This window comes from Globicephala melas, chromosome 5 (assembly GCF_963455315.2).
Source record: "Globicephala melas chromosome 5, mGloMel1.2, whole genome shotgun sequence".
Lineage (NCBI taxonomy): Eukaryota > Metazoa > Chordata > Mammalia > Artiodactyla > Delphinidae > Globicephala > Globicephala melas.
In genome coordinates this window covers 356,390-382,291 of record NC_083318.1, presented here as the reverse complement: position 1 = coordinate 382,291, position 25,902 = coordinate 356,390, and the positions used below count along the sequence as shown (strand labels likewise).

The following is a 25,902-nucleotide window of genomic DNA, read 5'->3' as shown; positions in this document are numbered from 1 at the left end:
GCCGAGCAGCTGCCAGGGCCCTCTGCCCGCGGGACGTGCTGCCTGTTGAGGACCAGGCCACATCGCATACCCACACCCACCACGGGGCTGCGGCCCCAGCTGCCCCGGAACCACCCGCTGCCTGCGGCCCCCCCGCGGCTCATCTCCACTCGGTCAAGGCAGACAACAGGCACGTGGGACACAGTGACACTCCTGCGAGACTCTTGTCTGCAACAGTGGAAGACAATCTGAGGGGCTGAGGTAGAGCATGAAACTTCACAAGGAAAACAAAACCCGAGGCCGGGCCACCAGCCGGACACTTGGACCTCAGGCAGGGGACCGGGGCCGCACTAGCAGGGAGCAGGGAGGAGCGGGGACTGCGCATCGTCCGTGGCCCCAGGCACCGGCCGGGTGTGTGTGGGCCGGGCCAGACCCCGCAGGCCCCGCAGGCCGGCCAGTGCCAAGCGCACCAGAAGCCGCAGCAGGAGGAAGGTGAAGGGCACGGCGATCTGCATGGCGTGGAAGATGGCCGTGCTGAAGCTGCTGAGCACGCAGGTGCAGGCGAAGGCCAGCAGGCTGGCACAGGGGTAGAGCACGAGCTTGGCGAACATGAACGCGTGCTCCCGGCCCCCGAACCGCACCGAGGGCTGCAGCGTCTCCCCCCCCTGCAGCAGCGCCGTGGTCCAGATGGCGAACTGGAAGATGCTGGCGAAGAAGATGATGGCGCAGCTGACTCGTACGCTCTCCAGCTCGTCGTGGGGTCGCCTCGCGAAGGCCGACGTCTGCTGATAGGCCAGGGGCAGCCCACCCACGAAGGCCAGCGAGAGCGTGTTGAGCAGGCCCATGGGCTGCGTGGCCTTGCGGATGTGCAGGAAGAGCGAGTGGTGGGCGAACCAGAGCAGGCCCACCGTGGCGAAGGAGCCGAAGTAGGCCAGGAAGTGCGGCCCAGACGCGCCCAGTGCCGCCACTAGGCTGCCGTGGAACTTCGCCTTCACGTCCTTGGAGTCCGGGACGTTGTCCTCACTGAGGGGTGAGATACACAGCATCTGCAGCGGCCCCACCTCGGGCGTCCGTTCCGGGCTGCCTGCCCCCACCCCGTCCCAGCCCCTGCACGGCCTGCCGGCCCCCCGCACACTTGAACTTCAGATGAACGGACGGCATACACTAAGACTGCGCGCACCTGTGTTCACACACGCAGCGCCGTTCACCTGAAGTTCAAGTTCAACTGCAGCCTGTGTTTCCTTGGCTGACCGCAGCCCTGCCCACCGGACCCTGGGCTGGTGAGCGGCACGGGGCCCTGAGCCCGCAGCCCCTCTGGCGCCCACGGGTGGGTGCTCCTGAGGCCTGCCCACCGTCCTGCAGCGGCCTGTCCACTTCGGGAGCGGTCCCACAGACCTGAAGGGCTTTGCCTCCGAGGTCCTCAGGTTCCTGGGCAGAACTTTATTTTAAGGAGTGATTCTAAGGCACATCCGGCCCAGGCTTCTCCCCACTGAGGTCATGGCGCTGCCGCCCTGCAGCCACGCAGCCCAGACACACCTCTGTGCCCACGATGGCGGCTCCACGTGTGCTGGTGGGGCTGGGGGCGGGAGACAGAGCCTGGGGGCTTCCCGGGGATCCCCACCTGGGTCCTCGGGGCTGTGGCTCTGGGTGGAGGAAAGAACCCTGACCGCCCCCACCCCCCGGGGTTCCCAGCCACAGCTGGCTCCTTGCTACCACCCAGCAGGGGACCCAAGCCAGCACGGCCTGGCTGCAGGGCAGAAGCAAAGCCAGATCACCCCAGAACCTTAGGTCTAGGTCTCAGAGATTGGTACCAATGGACATTTGCTCCCAATTTTTAAAAATTCACAAATTACAGTAGGGAAAAGCTACTAAGAGAAATTTAGGAGCATCAAGACCTTAGGTGAGGGACTTCCCTGGTGGCGCAGTGGTTAAGAATCCGCCTGCCAATGCAGGGGACACGGGTTTGAGCCCTGGTCTGGGAAGATCCCACATGCCACAGAGCAACTAAGCCCGTGTGCCACACTACTGAACCTGTGCTCTAGAGCCCGCGAGCCACAACTACTGAAGCCCACGTGCCACAACTACTGAAGCCTGCGCGACTGGAGCCCGTGCTCCGCAACAAGAGAAGCCACTGCAATGAGAAGCCCGTGCAGCACAACGAAGAGTGGCCCCCACTCGCTGCAACTAGAGAAAGCCCGCACGCAGCAACGAAGACCCAACGCAGCCAAAAATAAATAAATAAATTTATATTAAGGAAAAAAAGACCTTAGGTGATCAGTTACAGAACATAAAATCAGAGCATTTTAACGTTAATAAAATAAGAACGTGCTGAAGTACGACCAAGGAATAAAAGGCTTTAAAGAAAAGACGGAAGACTTGAAAAAGCAGCAGATAAAACAGAAATAAAATGACAACAGCTAAGGTTGGAACTGTGACGGACCGCAGAGGCTGCCTGGCCGAGCAGAAGCGCAGGAGCGAAGGGAAGAGGCGGGCTCGGAGCAGGAGAGGGACGCGGGGAGCCGGGGCCGCCCGCCCTGCGTGCGCAGCTCTGGGAAGGACGAGGACCGGGCCCTTCTCAGGTGGGAGCCCCTTGGGGAGGGTGGGCCGGGAGACCTCGGCGCCTTTGTGGGGCTGGCAGAGGAGTCTTGGCCCGGCGGGTCCTCACCAGATGTCCAGGATGAGCAGCGTGGCCACAATGGCGTAGACCCCGTCGCTGAAGGCCTCCACCCTTTCCTTGCTGAGCGGCTCGTGCAGGTCAAAGGTGAAGATCTCCAGGCTGTGAGCCGGGGGCTCCCTGGGGCCTGTGGGAGGGGCAGCCAAGCCCTCAGGGCCTCGGGCCAGCTAGGAGGCCCCGCAGGGACGCCGCCTGCCCGGCCCGTGTTCTGCGCGCCCCGGCGGCAGCCCCAGCACCCCACACTCCAGCCCCGCCTGGCACCTACCCACAAGCCTGGCTCTGCACCAGCCGGCGACCTTGCTGACGTAGGGCAGGAAGATGACTGTCGCCATCAGCAGGTACGACTGCACGAGACAGGGCACAGGGCACGTCAGGGCACAGGGCACGTCAGGGCGCGCGGCGCCTCCACTGGGGGGCCCAGCCAGGAATCCCAGCCCAAAGCTGCCCGCCCGGAAGGGACTGCAGCCCGAGCAACAGGAGGCAAAACAGGTGAGTCAGCCGCCATCAAGACAGCAAGCTTCTGGGCGTAGAAGAGCATTACCGGGGGGTGAAGAGACATCGCACAGAACAGGAGATGTTTGCAGACCACACGCCTGGTAAGGGTTACTATCCAGGCTTCATAAGGAACCCCGACAGCTCCACGACGGAGAGACAAATAACCCAACTGAGAAATGGGCCACGGACTTGAACTGACATTTCTCCGAAGAAGAGACGCGGCCCCGACACGTGTGGGGAGGCGCTCAGCACCACTAACACTCGGGGAAACGCCAGTCACAACCACGAGGAGAGCAGCGCACACCTCGGGACGCTCCCAGCGGGAACAGGGAGCAGCCGTGCTGGGGTGGGGTGGGGCTGGAGCCCTGTGCGCCGTCGGTGGGAACGGAAATGGCGCAGCTGCTGGAGAACTGTCGGGAGGTTCCTCAGAAACTAAACAGGGAATCGCCACAGGACCCGGCAAGTCCACTTCTGGGCACACCCATGCTCACAGCAGCCACCGAGTGTCCGTGGGTGGGTGACGGGGCCCATCCACACAGTGGGGTACCGCCGGCTAATGAAGAGGAAGGGAATCCTGACACCGGCGACGTGGATGCACTTGAAAACATGCCGAGTGAAAGAAGCCAGACGTAGAAGCCCCCTGTTTCATAATTCCACTTATATGAAGGAACCAGGATAAGCAAACCCCTACACACAGAAAGCAGACTCGAGTTTCCCGGGACTGAGGGTGGGGAGACAGGGAGTGGCTGCTCACGGGCTCAGGGTTTCTGTCTCGGGGGAATGAAAAGTCCCAGAACCAGAGGGAGGTGAGGCACGGCGACGTCGGCGGTCAATGCCGCCGAGCTGCACGCCGCAGATAAAATGGTCACAGTGGTCAATTTTTTGCTACGCGGACACCCAGTTATTTTAAACAGGGAGGCTGACGGGACAGGCGTGCTCCCGGGCCCCAGGTGGCCGCAGAAAGCTCCTCGCCCAGCCCTGTCGCCTTGGCCGGTGGCCCCTCTCAGCGAAGGGCTTCCACCCCGTCCTTCACAGTCATGCTTCAAGGTCACCTGGCACCTGGCCTGGTGAGGGGACTCAGGAGACGACGGGCACCTCGGGGACAGAGGGGGGGCGGCCGGCATCACAGCTCTGCTTACGACCTCCAGTCTCCACACATCAGAAGACCACACCATACACGTCACTCAACACACACACACCGAGGGGGTGGAGTGTCCCAGGTGCCTGGCAGGTGAGTGCAGAGGCCCCGGGGGGCGACGGTGGCCACGCAGGATCGGCGTGTGTTGTGTGTGTGCACGTGCGCTGCGGGGCAGGAGGGAACAGAACAGCCCGAGGGGGAGCCTGAGTTCCGGGGCGGGGGGAGATCTAAATGGCCACGGGGACCTGCCCAGGTCTGGAGGAGCGCGAGTCCTGGGAGCAGCCGGCACAGGAAGCTGGCATGGGAGGCCCTGGGCCCCGAGTGTCACCAGTGGAGGAGGTGGTCCAGAGGGAGGTCAGGACGACCTGGGCCAGGGCAGTGACCAGTGGCTGGCCCTGGAAGGTGGACCCCGCACAGCGTCCCACGTGAGGGAAGGGGCTGGTGAGGACGCCTGGAAGGATGGCCGTGGGCTCGTGGGGAGGCTGCAGGGGGTGGGCCTGGGGGCCAGGAGGCTCTGACATGCCTCGTCTCACAGGGGACGAGGGGTCAGACCCCCACTGTGGGGAAGGAGTGGGAGGGATGGAGAGGAAGGGGCAAAAAACGCAGCACAGAGAAACGACCGACCGCTCCCTCCGAGGCCGCAGACCCCCCAGCCCCACCGAGGACTCTCCTCTCCCCAGTGTGGCGGCCCAGCGCCTGCCTCCCACCACTGTCGTCCCGTGAGGGTGTGGCCACTGCGCAGGCTCATCGCGGTCCCCGGCAGCGCGCGGGGCCCTGTCTGCCTGCCCCAGGGCTTCCCGGGGCCAGTGTCCAGGCCCGACCAGTGGGCACGGCCCCCGTGGGCCTCAGCTCTGCCTGCTTCTCCTGACCCAGGCCACACGTACCACATCCCAGCTGTGCCCTCCGTCCTCCACGCGACGACCCTCACTGCCCCTCACCGCCCCTCAGCCCCTGACCTTGTCCCCAGAGCCAGGAGGGGCTGTCCCACCGGAAGCCCGGACGCAGTGGGCCCCTCAGTCCTGCCCTGCTGTCTCTCTGTGCCTCCCCATCGCCAGCCCCACCCTGGGACACCCCGCCTGACCCCGAGGGCCCCCGCAGCATCCCTCCTGCCCGAGAGGAGCGGGGCCCACCCAAGAGGCGCAGACACTGTACGGCGAGGGGACCGAGTAGAAGCCCGAGGCCCGGCCCCACCTCACACGCCAACGCCCACCCTCCCCTTTACCCACCCGTGGCCTGACCTGGGGCGCCCTGGACACTGGACCCCAGCCCCCAGCTCCATCCTCCAGGGTGTGGCTCTGCAGGCCTTGCCATCCTGCTTGTTTTAAACTTGAATTCTCTTAAAACACTTACTAGATGTTTAAAGGAACGTTAACCGTTCATTTTTTCACATGTCTTACGATGCTCTGGGTGTAGAGATTCACTTTACCTCACTAGAGCTCAGTTAATTAAAGGCAGGAGCTGCGCATCCAGCTTCTACAAGCAGCTCTGGGACGGCGGCTCGCTAGGGTTTCCCTTCCCCTTCCTGGATGAGGGAACCTGCACCAGAACAATATACCTGTCGAGTCAGCTGTGGGCTCAGCGCCGGCAGCTCGGCCAGGGCGGACCCTCACTGTTGCTACCACGTATGAAACAGAACTAACGAGAACCTACAGGGAACCCTACTCAATGCTCTGCCGTGACCTAAATGGGAAGAAAATCCAAAACAGAGGAGATGTGTGTGTACGTACAGCTGATTCACTTTGCTGTACAGCAGAAACTAACACAACAGTGTAAGGCAACTACGCTCCACTAAAAAGAAGTAAATAAATAAATAAGTAAATTTAAAAAAGAAAAGCACGACCTGCAGGCTCGAGGGCGCCGTGGACGGAGTCCCGCACGGCTCTGCCCGCGCGGCCGCCGTCTCTCCCTGGACGCTGGGGGTGCGTCCGCCCGGCCCTCGCCCAGCTCCACCCTCGCCTGCACCTCCCTCTTCTCCACTCCAGTCTCTCCTGCTCTGGAGTTTCCTTCTCCACTTTCTCTCTCTTCTGGCGGCTCACGTTCCTATGCACGCACGTCTTTAGAAGGCACGCGGCCTCCCGGGCCTACAGGGCGTGCGCCGTGTTTGCCCACGCGGGCTCCTCCCCGCAGAGCAGCCCCCCGGTGGGCCCCCCGCACAACCCCCCGGCGCCCCCACCCCGACTCACCACTGGGTAGAAGAAGAGGGAGAAGCCGGCCGCAGCCAAGCACAGCGCCGGGCCCCGGAGAACGATGCCCAGGATGTGCTGCCGGTAAAGGGCCCGGTGGCCCGAGCGCTCGATCTGGGGGCTAAGCAGGTGGGGGCAGTGGAAGGCGTAGACCACGATCAGCGCCTGCGGGAGAGGCAGGCTGCAGGGTGCGAGCGGGGTCTCGGGTGGGGCTCGCTGCAGGATGTTCTGGGGGCGCAGAGTGGACGGGAGCCCTCGCTCTGCTCTGGGGGTCGGGTGCGGGTCTCACAGAGCCCCGCCTGAGGGTGCCGGCGGCCCCATTTCACTCTCTCTCCCCGTCAGCACAGGAAGCCCAGGCCCCGAGCGTCTCTGGCTTTGCCCTGCCGCGGCCCACGCGGGTGCCCCGTGGCAGGCGCTGCGTGGCAGGTGGCGTCTGCACGGCTCCCGCCACGGGCGGCCCCACACGCGCTACATCTTCTGCTCCACGAGGACGGGGTGTGGGGGCAGGGCGCCGGTGTCCTACCTGCACGGCCCCGACGGCCATCACACACACACAAAACAGGAGGATGCCCAAAGGCACCTCGGGGAAGGCCACCATCAAGGAAAACTGCAGCCAGAAAAAACCCCAGAATCAGGACCGCAGGGCCCCAGGGCCCGTGAGCCCCGTGCATCAGCTGGGCTCCGCCGCTCAGCAGCAGAGCCGTCTTGGGTGGGACGGCCCGAGCCCTGGAGGCGTCTCTCTCACAGAGCCATCCCGCCCAGCGCTGGAAGCCTTTAAAGCTGTGCGCTTATCAGATTCATAGACTCCCCAGACCCCAGTTCTCCGCGATGGGCTACGTACCCAGAGCCCCGCTCTCTGTCAGAACCAGAGGGAGCTGCGGGGTGAGGAGACGGAGGGGTCACGTGCTGGGGACGAGCCCAGGTCGGCCAGGAGGCCGTGGGCTCCGGGGTTCTCAGGCGGGAGCCGAGAGCCTCAGGGAGCATGGAGAGGGCGCCCCTCACTGCGCCCCTGGAGGCCAGGCTGGTCTCTGCCCCCGACAGCCCCGCCTGGGGCCCTGGAAGCCTCCCCACTCCGTCCAGCCTGGAAACCCAGGGTCGGCCCTTCCCCAGGAAAATTCTCTCCTCTCTGCAACCCCGTGGTCCAGGCCCCGGGCCTCCCAGTGGCCTGAGAGCTTCTGAGAAGGGAGCACCTTAGGGGCAGAGCCCTCCTGTGCAGGAGGGCAGGCTGGACCCCCAGGTGGAGGAGGGGGCGGAAGTCCCTGGGACTCACCGTGAACGGCAGGAAGGTGATGCTCATCATGCAGGCCTGGGGGGAGGGAGGGAGGGGGGAGGGGTGCTGAGGGCGGCGTTCGGGGCCCTGGGAGTGGGCGCGGCCCAGCCCGCACACCCGGGGCACCCCCCGGGGAGCTGAGCAAGGCAGAAACCAAAGGACAAACTCACCAGGTTAAGCAGGGCAAGCGTATCGTCTATCTTCCCAACAACCTGGAACAATCTCAACAATTTAAGGAAAACAGGAAAAGTCACGCTGTCAGTAAACATGGTTCTAACGGCATCAAACACAGACACTCATACGACAGAGACGGTCTCACACCGAGACGGAAAGACGCGGACAGAAGCCTGAAAACGGAGGCCGGAAGCAGGCAGAGCTCCCGAGGCCCCGGCCCCTCCCCGGCCCCCACACGGTCCCCCCCAGGGTTCTGACCCACGAGGATGTGGCCTTCTCCCCCAACTGGGGAGGTCTGCACTGCTGGGGGGCGTTCTGTAACCGAGACGCCAGCACCCAGCCCATCCCCACCCACCTCCGGGGGTCCTCCTGGTCCTTGCGCCCCGTCGGGGGCTCAGGTGACGCCCACAGCTCTGGGCCCCTGTCCCCCTTGGGTCCTAAGGAACCTTTTCCTCCTTAACAGAGAGCTCGGGCCCTGGAGCGTGTGTCCCGAGGCCCCAGCCTCCTCACCAGAGTCCAGGGATCAGGACGGAGGGGCCGTGCACAGCACGTGTGTCACAGTGCAGCAGAGGTGGGCAGCCCACAGCCCTGCCCTTGCCCTGCCCGGGCTCACGGCGGCCCGAGCAGCGCTGCACCCGGCACCCCGTTCATCGTCCGGGGCCTGGGGTGTAAGCCCTGTTGCTGCTGTGTGCAGAGGAGAAAGCAGAGGCTTGACCCAGCAGGGGGGGCCGGGGGAGGGGAGGGGAGGGGCAGCCCACTAACGTGACCCCTCGTGACTCAGCCCCAGAGGGCGGGGCCGCCATCTACCCCGAGGACAGCTCATCAGCGCCGAGTGCACCCCCACTGCCACCCTGACCCTCGGCCAGGGCGAGGCCACACCTGTTGGGCACACACCCAGCCAGCCACAAAGATGTGGCTGCCAGCCCAGAAACAGGCCCCAGCCTGCCCGTACCTCGTGTGTGCCGCCCAGGCCACGGTCACGATGAGGAAGGTCATCAGGTACACAGCGATCCTCGTCGCTAGAAGTTTCTGGACACTCTTGTCAAACTCCTGGAACAGAAGAGCGTCACCATCAGACGCAGATTCACCCACGGCAGCCGGCGGCCCCGCCCCCGGGCGGCAGGCCCTGGGGGGCCGGAGAAGTACCTGGGAGCCCTCGCCTCCCCCCACCAAGGCTCAGCCTCAGTCCCGGGCTGTCCCTGAGGCCCCTGCGGAGGCCCCCCCTCTTCCCAACATGGCAGGCCCCCAGAAATGCCAGCTCTGGAGGCAGAGAGGTCTCCGTCGAGCCTCTCCTGGGATCCTGGCAGGGTGGCCACAGGCCGTGCGGCCGCATGAAGTCACGGCGTCGCCGGGTAAGCGATCCCGAAGCAACTGCGAGGCCTGGCGAGAGGGCCGCGGTGTCTGGACGCCAGGTGTGGGCTGCGCAGGAAGCTGGCCCCAGGCCGGGAGAGGGTTTACGCTTCGTCAGCAAAAACTCCAAATGCAACCTTGCCCGTGTCTGCTGCTCCTCTGAGACCACATGGGCAGCACCGCTTCCAGATCCCTGGGTCCCTCTGGCCTTGATGAACCTTCTCCTTCATGTCAGGACCATCCTCAGCGCCTTCCCTGAAGGGGTCTCCCCGCCTCCGCGGAACCTTCTGGCTCAGAGCCCTCTCGTGGGTCAACAGAGGTCACGACCCCGACCGCAGAGAGGCAAGGAGCTCCAGGCCCGCGCATCCCATCCCCTCCCGCATCTCACGTGCACACCCACCACCCTGTTCTGAGACTGGTGGCACCGAGGTCCCCAGAAGGCTCTGGGGCAGGCACAGCCAGGAGAGCGTCGAGGCCCCCGGTGGGCACACGGCTTTCCTGAGCTTGGCCGGAGCGCAGCCCCCAGGCCCCCTTTGGGGGGGGGGTGCCCCGGAGCAGAGGAAGCCGCACGGGGCCCTTTGCTCACCGTGCCAGGTGCCAGTTGCCAAGGTCAGGCTCGACCATCATTTCTGTTTAATTCTCATCCAAACGCTACGAGAAGTAGCGATATCACCTCCCGCAGATGACTCCCGGCAGTGTCCAGGCTAAGTGTGCTGGTTGGGCTGCAGCCAGACCACGGCCACACGTCCTGGGCCAGCACTGCGCATCCTGGAGCCCAGAGGTGACACCCACTCGACGTGAGGGGCCCAGAGAGCCGTGCTCGCGCGCACACACGCCCGCGAACTCCGAACGTCTCCCGGAATCACGTCCGGTTTCTGAGGTGCTGCGACGTGTGGCCATTTTACTTATAAAATGGAAATATTCCAAATTGACTAGCCATGGAAACTCTGCTTTACAGAAACCTCGTTTCCCACTCACCTCCCTGCTCGTGGCGCAGGCCCACGCCCAGCAGGCCGGCCGCCCTCTGCCCCCGAGCACCTGCTCTGAGAGGCACGCCAGCGCGACAGACAGAGAGCCCAGGGAGCTTCCCCGCGACGCCTGCCGGCACAGTCCGCGCCAGCCTCCAGGCGCTCCTGCATTGCTCAGGGCTCAGCGCGAGGGCACCGGGGCTGGATGGCATCACTGGGGGACGTGGCGGATGGCCTGGCCCTCCCAGCCGGGTACGCCCGAGTGGAGCCCGGCCTCGAGCTCAGGGCCTGAGCCTCCTGGACCCTCGCCCGCACACCAGACACTGCAGACTGTTCCCAAGTACCTGTTCCGGGGAGATCTCCGTGTGGGTCACAGGCAGGATCTAGGAGAACAGACACAACACGAACCCGGGAACACTTCTTGGGCTGGGCACCGACTGCTCCCTGGACGCCACGTGCCGGGGGCGCAGGCCAGTGCTGGGCGGCTCCTCCCCACACCCCCAGTGGCCGCGGGGCCCGCACGGACCATTACGGTGGCAATGATGGACAGAAGCGCGTCGCTGAAGCTGAGCATGCGATGCGAGCTCTGGATCCCGTCAGCCGTGTCCTCGTCCTGTGAGCCCGTGGAGGAGGCTCCCCGCCCACCTAGGGCCGGCTCTGGGGTCTGGGGCCCAGACATCGTGGTGCCTGGGAAGAAGCACAGGTCTGAGCCCGTGGGATGCTCCTGGGGGCCGTGACACAGGCTGGGCGGGGCTGGGCAGAGGGGCCCTGCCGCTGCTTCCTCTGCCCTGTTCTCCTCTCCCAGCCAGCCTTCTAGAAGAGGGGCCTGTGACCTGGGAGACACACCCTGCGACCGTGTCCCCTCTAGGGACAGGAGAGGCAAGCGGAGGCACACGGCACGTATGGTGGGTGCTCCGGGCGTGACACCCTCGACCCCAACCAGACACCACCGTGTCCCTGCTCCCACTGCACCCTGCATCCCAGCCATGATGCGACCTTTGGGGGAATCAAGGTTCTGCGTGGAAAGCCAGCTGCCCCGGCTGCTGCCCCACTGGAGGGCGCTCTCGCTCCTCCTGTTGGCAGGCGGCCTGGGGGACTGGTCGGGCACCCGCCAGCGAAGCCCCCACGGCAGAGCTCCCTGGACAACTCAGTATCAGAGGTGGGCTGGGAAGACAAGCGAGGTGCCGGCTGACGGGGCTCCGGGCAGAAGAGATGCCAGTGCCTCCTGGGAATGGAGTCGGGGCCCCGCAGCGGGAACCCCAGGGGGGCAGGCCATGGCCGCTGGGAGGCACCAGGCTCCTTGCTGAAGGGCAGCACGCGTCCTCTGCCACGGAGCTTGCCTGGGCAGAGGGCCAGCATCGAGAGGTCGGGAGAGAGGTCGGGGCTGGAGTCACCCGCAAATGCTATCAGAGAGGACGGGATGCCCCGCGGTGGCGTGCGGGAAGCACTGCGCCGAGGTGCCCGGGACAGAGCTGGAGGGGGTCCGGAGCGCAGGACGCCAGGGCTCCCTCGGACGGGTGGCCCGAGTGGTAAACCCCCTGAGAGGGAAGACTGGAAACGAAAAGGCGCCCTGGTCTTCACCCTGAAGAGGACGCTGCCGACCCTGGCAAAGCGCCAGGAGCCTGAGGGCGGGGGAGAGTGAGGCGGGGGCGCTCCGAGGGGCGGCTGGATGTCAAAACTAACAGCTGAGCCTCCCAGGACAAGACAAAACCCAGAACCCCGCCCCCAGAGTGCAGAAGGGAGGCTCACGGGGACTTCCGGACAGGAAGGACAAAGTGCCGATACACGTACAAGATACGCAGCAGCCCGGGAGGCGCAAAGGGCGCCGATGAGAGGTCAGCTTTGCACAGGCGGCAAGGGCGTGGGGGATGCAGAAGCTGGCAGGGGGCGCAGGGCACCTCAGCCACCGGGAGACCACTCAGCAGCTGGTCAGGGCTGCGGCGCCCACCCCTAGGCGGCCAGCCCCAGGGTGCACACGAGGTGGGGACTGCGGGCCTCGCGGAGCAGTTCACCTCGACACTGAAAGCCACACACGTTCTGACTGACAGGCGGCACATTATTAACCACTAAGGGAGCGGCTACCAAGGGCTGTGGACTGTCTGTGTCCCGAATATGCACGTGTCGCGTGTCGAGCCCCACCCTGGGGGATGGGATAGAAGGTGGGGCCTCTGGAGGTGACTAGGTTAGAGGAGGCCGGGAGGGTGGGTCCCAGGATGGGATCGGTGCCCTGACAGGAGGGGACCGGCGTGCTCCCTCCCTCTGCTGTGTGTCGGCAGGCCGGGACGTGGCCTCCCGGGAAACTGAACTGGCTGCCACCCTGATCTGGGACTTCCAGCCTCCAGAACTGTGAGAAATGAAGTCCTGTTGTCTAAGGTCCCAGCCCGTGGCATTCTGTCGTGGCAGCCAGAGCAGCTGAGACAGCAAATGCCCACAGAAGAAACCACCTACATGCATACACGCAGAGGCACAACGCTGAGGGATGGATCGAGCACAGAAAGACGCACGTCGTGTCGCACCACCGACGTACACACACCAGCGAGAGCACTGCGGTGACCCAGGCGGGAGGGGTGGAGGGCGGGTGCGGATGCGGCTCTAGCTCTCATCTGTAGCTCTAATTTCTCTCTCACCGGACCCACTTTCTAAAGTTTACACACAGGAAGAATCACTCCTTCTGGTGCCAGCGCTGAGATTTAGACAAATGCACGAGGCGTGTAACCATGGCCCCATCACAAAGCAGTTCTGTCCCCGAGCAGTGCCTTTGTGGGCAGGCCTTCCTCGACCCAAACCCTGGCCACCGCTTGTGTCTTCTGTCACTGTCCCGATCGTCCTGTAAATGGCCTTGTACCCAGAGAACCTCTGGAGCCTGGCTTCCTCTACTCAGCACAGTGCATCTGAGATGTGCCCATGTCTCGGGAGTATCAGGAACATGTCTTTTACTGCTGTGTAGTTAATTGTACTGCATGAACGTACCTGTTTATCCACCCACCAGCTGGGAAACAGGTCATTCACGGTTTTAGCAGTTAAGAATAAAGACACTATAAAGATATACACACAGGTATTTGTGTAAACGTGTTTTAGTTCTCTTGGGCGAATACCTCAGAAGGGGTCTGCTGGGTCATTTAGTAAGTACGGGTCGACTTTATCTGCCAAACCATTTACCAAAGCAGCCGCAGCACTCTGCGTTCCCACCAGCAGTGTGTGAGAGCCGCATCTGCTCCTACCCTCGACAGCACTTGGCTTGGAGGGTCTTTTCAAAATTTAATGATTTTTTTTTTTTTTTTTTTGCAGTACGCAGGCCTCTCACTGTTGTGGCCTCTCCCGTTACGGGGCACGGGCTCCGGACGCGCAGGCTCAGCGGCCATGGCTCACGGGCCCAGCCGCTCCGCGGCATGTGGGATCTTCCCGGACCGGGGCACGAACCCGTGTCCCCTGCATCGGCAGGCGGACTCTCAACCACTGCGCCACCAGGGAAGCCCCTATTTAATGAATTTCTAATTATAGCTGTGCCGAGAGATGTGCTACCTCACTGTAGTTTAATTTGCACTTTCGTATCGACCAGCTGGGTATTCTCACGTGCCTACTTTTAAACTGCACGTCTTTTGTGGCAAAGTGTCTGCTAGAACCTTTTGTTCACTTTTTTGAGGAGTTATTGGCATTCTTACTGAATTTTGAGAGTTCCTTCCACACCGTGGTTAGAAGTTCGGTGTCAGATATGTAATTCGCAGGCATTCCCTCCCAGTTTTGCGGCTTGTCTTTCCTTCTCTTACCTCTTCAGAAGAGTGGCAGTTTTAAACTCTGACGGGACTTCCCTGGTAGTCCAGTGGTTGAGACTTCACCTTCCAACGCGCGGGGTGCGGGTTCAGTCCCTGGTTGGGGAGCTGGGATCCCATGTGACTCAAGGCCAAGAAACCAGACGTAAAGCAGGGGCAGCATTGTGACAAATTCAGCAGAGACCTTGGAGATGGTCCACATTAAAAAACAACAACAATCTTTATATCTGGATGAATTCCAACTCGCCACCTTTTCATTTACGGATCATTCCCTTGATGTCATATCTAACAATGCTTTGCTTAACCCAAGAGCACAAAGATTTTCTGGTTTCTTTTAGAAGTTTTAAAGTTTGAGGTTTTACTTTTGATCTACGATCAATTTTGAGTTAATTTTTATATAACATACAAAGTATCGTCAAGTTTCCCTTTCTTGCAGATGGACGTCTGGTTTTTCCAACACTTCTTGTTGAAAAAACTGTCCCTTCTCCACTGAATTGCCTTTGCACACACCCTGGTCAAAAACTAACAGACCACATTTGTGTGGGCCCATCTGGGGAGTGTCCATTCTGTCCCACTGACTATGCATTTATCCTTTGCCAGTTTCACAGTGCCTTGATTATAGCTTCATAGTAAGTCTTGATATCTGCTAGAGTCCTCCAACTCTTTTTTTTTCCAAAACTGTTTGGATTATTCTAGTTCCTTTGCCTCTCTCTCACATGCCCCTGCTTGTTGGGCCCCTTTCATAGTTGCTACAGGCAGAAAGATGGGGTACAGCAGCCCTCACTGCCCAGGCCCACAACTGGGAACTGGCCTAGGGTCAAAGCCACGAGGAGGAAGAGTGAAAAAATGGAAAACTCATACCTGTGGTCACTGATTCAAGTTCCAACTGCCCTTTCCAAGCTATTGCCTTTTGCATACTTTTTCTTTTAATATTTTGTCCAGAGTTTTTACCTGTAATCAGCGGGAGAGGCAGCCTGAAGGGGACTTCCTCATCTTCGCCAGCACTAAACTTAATACTTTTTTCTTTTAATTTTTTAAAAAATATTTATTTATTGGGCTGCATCAGGTCTTAGCTGCAGCATGAGGGATCTCTCGTTGCAGTGCACAGGCTCTCTAGTTGTGGCACATGGGCTCAGTAGTTGTGGCACACAGGCTCTAGAGTGCACCAGCTTCATTGCCCCGTGGCATGTGGGATCTTAGTTCCCTGACTGGGGATGGGACCCGCATCCCCTGCACTGGAAGGCAGATTCTTAACCACTGGAGCACCAGGGAAGTCCTTAAACTTAATACTTTACTTTACAGAAGGGAGGGAGAGAGAGGAGCTGAGAAGAGCAGGCAGAGGGGTGAAGGGAAAAGAAGACCATCCGGACAAAAATAAGACAAAAGCTAATGTGTTTCTTTAGGCACGGGTTAATTTGGGGAAGCAGATGTCCATCACATTGCTTTCTATACTTTTTGTATGTTTAAGTTTCTTTCAATTAAATTTTAGTTTTAATAAGTCAGTAAATATCAAATATAGACACAAAAATCCTCAACAAAATGTTGACAAATAGATTCTGCAACATATAAAAAGAATTATATACCATGCTAAGTTTTATTCCAGGAACGTAAGGTTGGTTTAAAATTTAAAAATCAATTACTGGAACACACCATATCAGTAGAAAAAAGACAAAAACTATCATCTTAATAAATGCAGAAAAAGCATTTGACAAAATATAACACCTCTTCATGATAAAAACTATTCAACAAAATAGGAATGGAAGGAAATTTCCTCAACCTGATACAGGGCTAATATCACACTCAATGGTGAAAGACTGAAAACTACCCGCCTCAGATCAGTGACAAGACGAGGATGTCTGCTCTCAGCACATCTATGCAACACTGCTCGGGGTTCTAACCATGGCAACTATGCAAGACAATGAAACAGAAGGCATAGAGCCTGGAAAGAAAGAAGTAAAACTGTCTCTATTTGCAGATGATGTGATTCTGTATATAGAAAATCCTAAGGAATCCACACAAGAAAACTATTAGAACTAATAAATGAGTTCAGCAAGTTTGCAGGAAATGAGATCAATATATAAAATAAGTGCATTGCTATTCACTAGCAATAACCAATCTGAGAATAAATTTAACAAAACAATTACATTTACAATAGTATCAAAAATACTTAGGAACAAATTTAACAAAGGAGTACAGGGACTCCCCTGGTGGTCCAGTGAAAAAGAATCCGCCTTACAATGCAGGGAACACGGGTTCAATCCCTGGTCAGGGAACTAAGATCCCACATGCCACGGGGCAACTAAGCTTGCGCACCACAACTACTGAGCTCACGTGCCTCAACTAGAGCCCGCGTGCCACAAACTACAGAGCTCACACGCTCTGGAGCCCACGTGCCACAACTACAGAGCCCACGTGCCCTGGAGCCTGCGCACCACAAATAGAGAGGAGAAAACCTGCACGCCACAACTAGAGAGAAGCCCGTGCACCACAACAAAGAGCCCGCGCACTGCAAGGAAAGATCCTGCATGCCTCAATGAAGATCCTGCGTGCCGCAACTAAGACCTGATGCAGCCAAAAATAAATTAATTAAATAAATAGATAGTAAATAATCTTTTAAAAAAAAGGAGTACAAAACATTGTTGAAAGAGATTAAAGAAGACCTCAATGAGTGAAAAGACATCCTCTATTCATGGATTAGAAAATTTAATATTGTTAACATGGCAACACTTCCCAAATTGACCTACAGAGTCAACGCAATCCCTATCAAAATTCCAGCTGCCTTCCATGTAGAAATTTACAAGCTGACCCTAAAATTCATATGGAAATTTAAGGAACCCCTGGCTATTTAAGGAGTAGCCAAAGCAATCTTGAAAAAGAACAAACCCGAGGACTCACACTTCTCAATTTCAAAACTTAGTGCAAAAGCTATGGTAATCAAGTCACTGCAGTATCGGCATACAGACAGACATACAGATCAAGGGAAGAGAACTGACAGTTCAGAAGTAAACCACTACATTTATGCTTAACTGATTTGCAATAGGGTGTCAAAGCCATTCAATGGGGAAAGAATAGTCTTTTCAACAAATATTGCTGGGACAACTGGATATCCACATGCAAAAGAATGAATTTAGATACTACCTCATGCCACATACAAAAATTAACTAAAAATGGATCAAAGACCTAAATGTAAGAGCTAAAACATTGGAGAAAATCTTCATGGCCTCATATTTGGCAAAGAGTTCTTAAATACAACACCAAAAGCACAAGCAACGACAAAAAATAAATTGGAGTTCATCGAAATTTTACCTTTTGTGCTTCAAAGGACACTATTAAGAAAGTGAAAGACAATCCATAGAATGGGAGAAAATATTTGCAAGTCATGTATCTAGTAAGACTCTAGCATCCGAAATACATACAGAACTCTTACAACGCAACAGTAAAAAGACAACCCGATTCAAAAAATGGGCAAAGGATGTGAAAAGACATTTCTCCACAGAAGATATCCTAGTAGCCAATAAGCACATGAAAAGATGTTCAGCATTACTGGGTTGCGTTAGGGAAAAGCAAATCAAAACCACGAGACAGTCACCCTCCAGGATGTGGCCATAATACAAGTAAATGATGGACAACAGCAACTCTTGGTGAGACCGTGGAGAAAACGGAGCCCCTGTGCACTGCCGGGCGGGAATGTAAATGGTGCGGCTGCTGTGCAAAACAGTATGGAGGGTCCTCAAAAAATTAAGCAGAGAATTAACATAGGATCCAGCAATTCCACTTCTCGGTATATACTCAAAGGAATGGAAAGCAGAAACTCGAAGAGATATTTGTACACCAATGATCACAGCAGCATTGTTTGCAATAGCCAAGAGGTGGAAGCAACGCCAGTGTTCATCTACAGATGAACATCTAACGAAAATGTGGCATCTCCATCTACAATGAAATATTATCCAACCTTAAAAAGGAAAGACATTCTCACATGTTATGACATGGTTGAATCTTGAGGACACTATGCTAAGTGAAATAAGCCAGGCACAAAAGGATAAATACTGTCTGATCCCACTTATATGAGGTCCCTAGGAGTCAAGTTCATAAGGAAAGAAAGTAGAAGGGTGGTTGGCAGGAGCTGGGGGGAGAGGTGGGAGTTACTGCTTAATAGGACCAGAGTTTCAGCTTTGCAAGATGAAGAGTTCTGTGGACGGATGATGGTGACAGCTGCACAGCAACGTGAATGTACTTAATGCCACTGAACTGTGCTCTCAAAAAGGGTTAAGATGGTAAATTTTGTTACGTGCATTTTACATGGCTAAAAAAAAAGCACCTGGCACATAAGTGTTCAAAAACATGTCAGCTACACCTAACCTTCATCACACACGAGTTTTTAAGACTCATGGTGATGAATGAAAGAACACAAGACTGAAGGTCGAGGAGTGGAGTTGAGAAATAATTTTTCTTAAGATGGAAGAGACTGAAGAATTGTTAAATTCCGATGGCAGGAAGAGGGAGTTGAAAATTCCTATAACAGAGAGGAGGTAACTGAAGGCTCCTGACCCTGCAGAGCCACGCAGGGTGCTGGCTACGCCTCAGGGTGTGGTGGGGCAGAGGTGTCCTGGGCAGGCTCAGTCTGGGAAAGCTCAGAATGGGAAATGCCCGAGTGCTGTCTGGAGATATTTATGACAAATGACAATGAGAACAACATGTGACATCTGTCCAACATTTACTAAGTACCAAGCATTGTTCCAAGTACTTTATATGTCCTGTTTCTTCTAATTCGCAAATAATGCTGTGAGAATGATTGAAAGACAAATAATGACTCTGTGTGTACGTGTGTGTGTCTAATAGTGAGAGCTCGGTGTGCATCGAAGTGCAAGGAGTTTGATAAGGCTGGAGCACAGGCTCAAACTGGGAGGTGTACCTGAAGTATAAGGCGGGACTAAATCACAAAGAGCCTTGTAAGCTCCTTCAGGAGCGGGGAAATTATTGGGAAGATTATGCAGCGATTGTGTACTTTTCTTTACATACATACATATAAACATATATATGTATTATATTCCGTATACAAGTCCATTAGCAGATATTTTCTCCAAGTATGGGCTGTCTTTTCATTCTCTCAACATGTAAAAAATATATATATGTATATATATTTATGTGTGTATATATTTATATATTTATGTGTGTGTATATATATATTTATGTGTGTATATATTTATTTATGTGTGTATATATTTATGTGTGTATATATTTATATATTTATGTGTGTGTATATATATTTATATATTTATGTGTGTATATATTTATATATTTATGTGTGTACATATATATATTTATATATTTATGTGTGTATATATATTTATATATTTATGTGTGTATATATATTTATGTGTGTATATATATATTTATATATTTATGTGTATATATATATACACACATATATATATTTAAATCAACAGACTATTTTTCTTTTAGCAGTTTTAGGTCTGCAGAATAATCGAAGGGAAAGTACAGAGAACTCCCATATACCTGTTCATTCCCCCCGCCCTCTTCCCCACCATTAACATCTTACATTAGTGTGGCAGTTAGTGAGCCAACACCGACACACTGACACATCGTGTTGTAGTTCTATGGGTGCTGACAAATGCATGACTTGTATTCACCACTGTAGTACCATACGGAACGATTTCACAGCCCTAAGAATCCCCTGTGCTCCCCCTATTCATCCCTCCCTCCCCCCGAAACGCCTAGCAACCATGGACCTTTCCACTGTCTCCAGTTTTGCCTTTTCCAGAATGTCATGCAGTTGGAATCTAACAGTATGTGTCATTTTCAGACTGGCTTCTCTCACTTGGTGACATGCTTCTAAGGTCCTCCATGTCTTTTTGTGGCTTGTAGCTCATTTCTATTTATTATTGTATAATACTCCATTTTATAGATGCACCACAGTTTATCCATTCACCTACTGAAGCACACCTGCAACAATGTATTTTGAAGTTCTTAAGTTTGATGAAGTCCTGTTTATCTATTTTTTAAAATTTATTTATTTTATTTATTTATTTTTGGCTGTGTTGGGTCTTTGTTGCTGTGCGCAGGCTTTCTCTAGTTGCGGCGAGCGGGGGCTACTCTTCATTGCAGTGCGCAGGCTTCTCGTTGCAGTGGCTTCTCTTGCTGCAGACCACGGGCACGCAGGCTTCCGTAGTTGCAGCATGCAGGCTCAGTAGTTGTGGCTCACAGTCTTAGCTGCTCCACGGCATGTGGGATCTTCCTGGACCAGGGCTGGAACTCAGGTCCCCTGCATTGGCAGGCGGATTCTCAACCACTGCGCCACCAGGGAAGCCTGTTTATCTATTTTTTATGGATTGTACTTTGGTGTCATATCAGAAACTCTCACAGATTGTTTTCTAGAAGTTTTATGAGTTTTTTCATATATGATGCAATGTATGGATTAACATTCTTTTTTTAAACATATGGATATCCAATTCTTCCAGCACCGTTTGTTGAAAAGACTATCCTTTCTCCAATTACCTTTATTCCTTATTCACAATCAATTGAACATATTTATACTCATGGGCCAATTTCTGGACTTTTTATTCTGTTCCACTGATCTCCTTACACCTTTATGCCAACACCACACTATTTGGAGCACTATTTGGAGTACTGAAATTAGGTAGTATAAGTCATAAAAATCTGTCCTTGTTCAAACTTGCTTTGGCTATTCTAGCTCTTTCGCAGTTCCAAATGAATTTTAAAATCAGTGTGTCAATTTAAAAAAAGTCTGCTGGGATTTTAATTGGAATGGCATTGAATCTATAGATTAATTTGATGTCCTAACGATCCTGAATTTTCTAAATTAATGAATACTGTGTACCTTTCCACTTATTAAGGTCTTTAGTGTCTCTGAGCAAACCTTTTTAGTTTTCAGTTGTAAGTCTTGCACATCTATTTCAGATTTATCCCAAAGATTTGGTATCTTTTGATGCTCCTGTAAATAGTGGTTTTTTTCCTAATTTCAGCTTCCAATATTTGTTGCTAGTTATTTAGAAATATGCAATAACTTTTTATTTATTTTGCATATTAACCTTGTATCCTGCAACCCTGCTAAAGTCACTAGTTCTAGTAGCTCTTTCTGTAGTTTCCATGCATTTTTTAACCTAGAACAATGATTCTCAACTGAGGGCAATTTTGCCCCTCAAGGGACATTTGCAATGCCTGGAGACATTTTTTTTCCTAAGATTTTTTTTGATGTGGACCATTTTTAAAGTCTTTATTAAATTTGTTCCAATATTGCTTCTGTTTTATGTTTTGGTGTTTTGGCTGCGAGTCATGTGGGATCTTAGCTCCCCGAAGATCATGTGATCTTCAAATAAACAATCTTCCTTATTCCTTTTCAATACGTAAGCTTTTCATTTCTTTCTTTTTTTTTTTTAAAGGCAGAGGACTCAGTGAGTGAAGGTAGTGGGATGGAAATTAACTAGCTCATCTTTTTTAAAAAAATACATTTATTTATTTATTTATTTATTTTTGGCTGTGTTGGGTCTTTGTTTGTGTGCAAGGGCTTTCTCTAGTTGCAGCGAGCGGGTGCCACTCTTCATGGCGGTGCGCAGGCCTCTCACTGTCGCAGCCTCTCGTTGCGGAGCACAGGCTCCAGACGTGCAGGCTCAGTAGCTGTGGCTCATGGGCCTAGCTGCTCCACGGCATGTGGGATCCTCCCAGACCAGGGCTCGAACCTGTGTCCCCTGCATTAGCTGGCAGATTCTCAACCACTGCGCCACCAGGGAAGCCCCTAATTTCTTTTTCTTGCCTCATTACATTGGCTAGAATTTCTAGTACAATGTTGAATAGAAATGGTGAGACCAGAGACTTGTTCCCAATCTTGGAGGGAAAAAAAAATCCAGTCTTTCATCATTCCATAGGTCAGCTATAGGCTTTTCATAGATGCCCTTATTATGTTGAGGAAGTTTTCATTTTATTCCTAGTTTGCTGAAAGATTTTTTTTTTTTTTAAATCAGGAAATCGATGCTGGATTTTGTCAAATGCTTTTTCTTTTTTTGAATTTTTTTTCGTCTGTGCCGGTCAGCATGTGGGATCTTAGTTCCCCCATCAGGGATCAAACCCGTGCTCCCTGGAGTGGTAGTGTGGAGTCAACCACTGGACCACCAGGGACGTCCCCGTCAAATGCTTTTTCTATGTCTACTGAGATGACTGATTTGGTTTTCTTCTTCACTGTAATACTGTAAATTACATTGATCCATTTTTTAATACAAAGCCAACTTTGCAATCCTAAGATGAACCTCACTTGGTTATGTTGTATTATCCTTTTTATATAGTATTGGATTCAGTTTGCTAAAAAATGTTTTAAAAGAATTTTTATATCTTTGTCATGAGGAACATTAGTCTGCAGTTTTCTTTTCTTGTAATGCCTGTGTCAAACTTCGGCATTAGAATAATGCTATCCTTATAGAATGAGCTGGCATTCATATTTCCTTCTTTCAATTTTAAGAATCTATATAGAATTGGTATTATTTCTTCTTTAGTTTGGTAGAATTCCCAGTAAAGCCATCTAGGTATGGAATTTTCTTTTAGGAAAAGTTTTTAACTACAAATTCAATGCTTTAATAGTTATAGAGCTATCTAGGTTATCTATTTCTTCTGGAGTGAGTTTTGGTATTGTCTTCCAAGGAATTTGTTCCTTTAGTGCAAGTCGTTGAATTTATTGGCATAAAGTTGTTCATGTTCACCGATTACCCTTTTGGCAATGATGTCATCACCTTCATTTATGATATTGTTAACCCTTTTTTCTTTGTTCAACCTGGCCAGAAATTTCTCTTTTTTATTTATCTTCTCAAAGACTCAGCTTTTGGTTTCATTGATTTTCTCTATTGTTTTTGTCTTCTATTTCATTGATTTCTGCTGGTATTTATTATTTCCCTTTTTGTACTTACTTTGAGTTTCATTTGCTCTTATTTTTCTAGTTTATTAAGATGAATGATTTGAGACCTATCTTCTAGTAGTGTTTTAGCCACAAATTTTGAAATGCTGCATTTTCATTTAGTTCAAAATTTTAATTTCCCTTTTGATTTCTCCTTTGACCTATGGGTAATTTAAAAGTGAGTCAGTCAGTTCTCAAACATTTGGATGATTTTCCAGAGATATGCTATTGATATCTAGCTTAATTCCACTGTGGTCAGAAAACCTATTTGCCCAGAATATGATCCATCTTGGTAAATGTTGTTTATATATTTGATAACGTGTATTCTGCAAATGTCCATTAAATCAAGTTGCTGGTGTCATTCAACTCTACCATACGCTTGGTCATTTTCTGGGTATTTGTTCTATCATCATCTGAGAAAGAAGTATTGAAATCTCCAACTACAGTTGTGGGTTTGTCTCTCTCTCCTGCACTACTACTAGTTTTTGCTTCATGTATTTAAAAGCTTTATTATCAGGGGCAGAACTGTTTAGGATTGTTATGTCTTTTCATGAATTCACCCTTTCATCATTATAAAATAATCTTCTTAACTTCTGATTATAGTCTTTTGTTATGAAATTTACTACAAAGGGACAGGTTTGGCGATGAAGACTATAAATTCAGTTTTAGACATATATATATATATATATATATATATATATGACACGTATACATGGGCTATCTCATGTATATGAGAGATACCTAAGAACAAATGTCTAAGAGTTCAGGAGGGAAGTGTGATCTGGAGACACAGATCTGGATTAAGATGGTGTTACTATAGCACCTAGTGCAGTGTCAGTATAAAAAGTGCTCCATCAGTATGAAACACAAAGCCTGAATAGACTCTCGTCTCCAAAGTAATTACACTATTAAAAACCTCCACGCAAATGTAGGTCATACCAGAATAAACCCACAACCTCCAAAGTCAGACGAGCCCTGGACTACATCATGCTTTCTAGTGAGTTATTCACTAGGTTTTCCACAAAAGCTATTTTAGATCTTTCCCACACTGCTCAAATCTTAGTTTTCTTACCTCCCTTCCCATTTTCGGGAGACGTTTTCTTCTCCTTATTCACAGTGAAAACAGAAGAAAACAGAGAATTCCTTTGCTTTCAGTCCAATAAACACATAAAGTTACCTGCAACTACAACCCACCTTCCTCCCTTCCTTTTACGATGAAAAGCGATTTTCTTACATCCAAAGTGAACACTTCCTATGCTCTGGATGGCATTCCCTCCTACCGTCTAGGGGACCACTTTGCACCTGTCCCTTCTTTCCCAACAGACACTGACTGGCCCCCTTCCATCAGCTGGAGGCTGCTCAGCGATCTCCTATCCTATAACCTCTCAACATCCATCATAACTCTAGCTCCCACACTTTCTTCTCCATAGCCAAACTCACTGAGTTACCTCCACTTACCATCTCTCTCTCCACTTCTTTACTCTTCCACTCAGGGTAATGGAGAGTTTCCAATGAAACAATTTATTCTTGGCAAGGTCACCAAAGATCTCATTGTTGCTAAATCCAACACACATCTTTTCCTACTTTTCCTACTTTTAAATGACATTTGACACTTTTAATTACCACCACCCTCCCCAACATCTTTCTTTGGCCCGGTGACATAAAGCTCTCTTAGTTGTTTTTTTTTTGCAGTACGCGGGCCTCTCACTGCTGTGGCCTCTCCCGTTGCGGAGCACAGGCTCTGGGCACGCAGGCTCAGCGGCCATGGCTCATGGGGCTAGCCGCTCCGTGGCATGTGGGATCCTCCCGGACCGGGGCACGAACCCGCGTCCCCTGCATCGTCAGGCGGACTCTCCACCACTGCGCCACCAGGGAAGCCCTCTCTTACGTTTTATTCCTGCTTCCCTGGCTGCTCCTCCCCTCTGAAGACTGTACCCTCTTTCTAACTGCGGTGTCCCCTTGGTGCGCTCTTCCAAGTCAACTACCACCTACATGCTAGGGACAACCAAATACAGCCTGGGCTCTTTCCTGAGCCCCCAATCCTTGTATTCCATTTACCAGACGAACACACCGGCTGAAAAAGCCACGTAACTTGTGTGGACTTCTAGCTGTACCACTAGCTGTAGCAACAAGACCCTGGCCACCTGGCCAGGTAATGACACTGCTGAGCACATTTTGCACCCAAAGGCGGGGTGTGGGGTGCGGGATTAACTATACTGTGCGTTCTCCAAAATAATCTAGGCTCATTAAGGCGAATACATAAAAAGATACTGCAAGCAGTAAAGCACTGCATGAACGAAGCTGCTTTAGTATAAGGATAACGCACGTTAGCCCGTCTGGAAAAATATTTTTAGTAGCTTGAAATTCTAGGCGGGTTAAGATGCTGTCTGGGGCTTTCGGCTCCAGTCCTCAGTTTGGGGATGAACACTCCACACCAGGACCTACAGGAAGCAGCCGGGCACACAAACGAGCCAAGGGATCAGGCGAGTGGTGGTGTCTTACCTGAGGGAGCAGCTCTAGGTGATGGGTGACACGCGGTATTCTGGGTCCAATGCTGACAGATCTGACTTTTCTACAGAAGCTACAAAACTCGGTTTCTACAATTAACCTCTTCAGTCTTTCAGTAACAACCAACTCGTTAAAAAGACGGACACTGCGGGCCCCCCGGCGCTCCGAGCACACGACCCGCTCCTCCCGCCGTGCGGTCCAGCCCCGGGAGCCCCCGAGCACCAGCCTCCGCGGAAACGGCCACGTGGGGACGGCTGAGCGCCGCGCCGGGGTCCAGACCACCCAGGGACAGGCACTGCCGCCGCCGCCAGCCCTCTGTTAGCGCGACAACCGAAATCCGTTCCGAGGCCTGCGGCACCGCGCACGCGCACCGCCCCTCCCCCAGCCGGCACCCCGCCCTGCGCATGCACGGCCGCTGGCGCGGCGGAAGTGAGGCGCCGGCGCTCTTCCGGGCGGCGACGCGCTCCCGCCCC

At 53.3% G+C, this 25,902-nt stretch overlaps 1 protein-coding gene across 9 annotated transcripts; it reads right to left on the bottom strand.

The window, feature by feature from the left end:
* Positions 1–179: 179 nt before the first annotated feature.
* TMEM175 (transmembrane protein 175) lies at positions 180–25,744 on the bottom strand. 9 transcript variants are annotated; one of them, XM_060298837.2, is made up of 12 exons: positions 25,424–25,559; positions 13,999–14,185; positions 10,758–10,918; positions 10,576–10,614; positions 8,866–8,963; positions 7,910–7,961; positions 7,740–7,775; positions 6,993–7,076; positions 6,470–6,634; positions 2,919–2,997; positions 2,645–2,780; positions 180–1,002 (listed from the first exon to the last, which is right to left on the bottom strand). In XM_060298837.2, exons 3-12 carry the CDS (start codon positions 10,908–10,910, stop codon positions 330–332), a joined length of 1,515 nt encoding a protein of 504 aa, XP_060154820.1. In that variant the 5' UTR covers positions 10,911–10,918; positions 13,999–14,185; positions 25,424–25,559; the 3' UTR covers positions 180–329. The 9 variants fall into 9 exon arrangements, with proteins under 9 accessions (XP_060154820.1, XP_030732497.1, XP_030732498.1 ...); XM_030876637.3 differs by lacking the exon at positions 13,999–14,185 and having other exon boundaries at positions 25,424–25,564; XM_030876638.3 differs by lacking the exons at positions 7,740–7,775; positions 13,999–14,185 and having other exon boundaries at positions 25,424–25,564.
* Positions 25,745–25,902: the final 158 nt, after the last annotated feature.

Excerpts from the sequence above, each read along its gene's own strand:
- TMEM175 (XM_030876637.3), bottom strand. The coding sequence starts at position 10,910 with ATGTCTGGGCCCCAGACCCCAGAGCCGGCCCTAGGTGGGCGGGGAGCC. Across the intron at positions 2,998-6,469 it reads CCCTCTTCTTCTACCCAGTG|TCGTACCTGCTGATGGCGAC; the intron begins GTGAGTCGGGGT and ends TGTCTCGTGCAG. Across the intron at positions 1,003-2,644 it reads CTGCTCATCCTGGACATCTG|TGAGGACAACGTCCCGGACT; the intron begins GTGAGGACCCGC and ends CTCACCCCTCAG.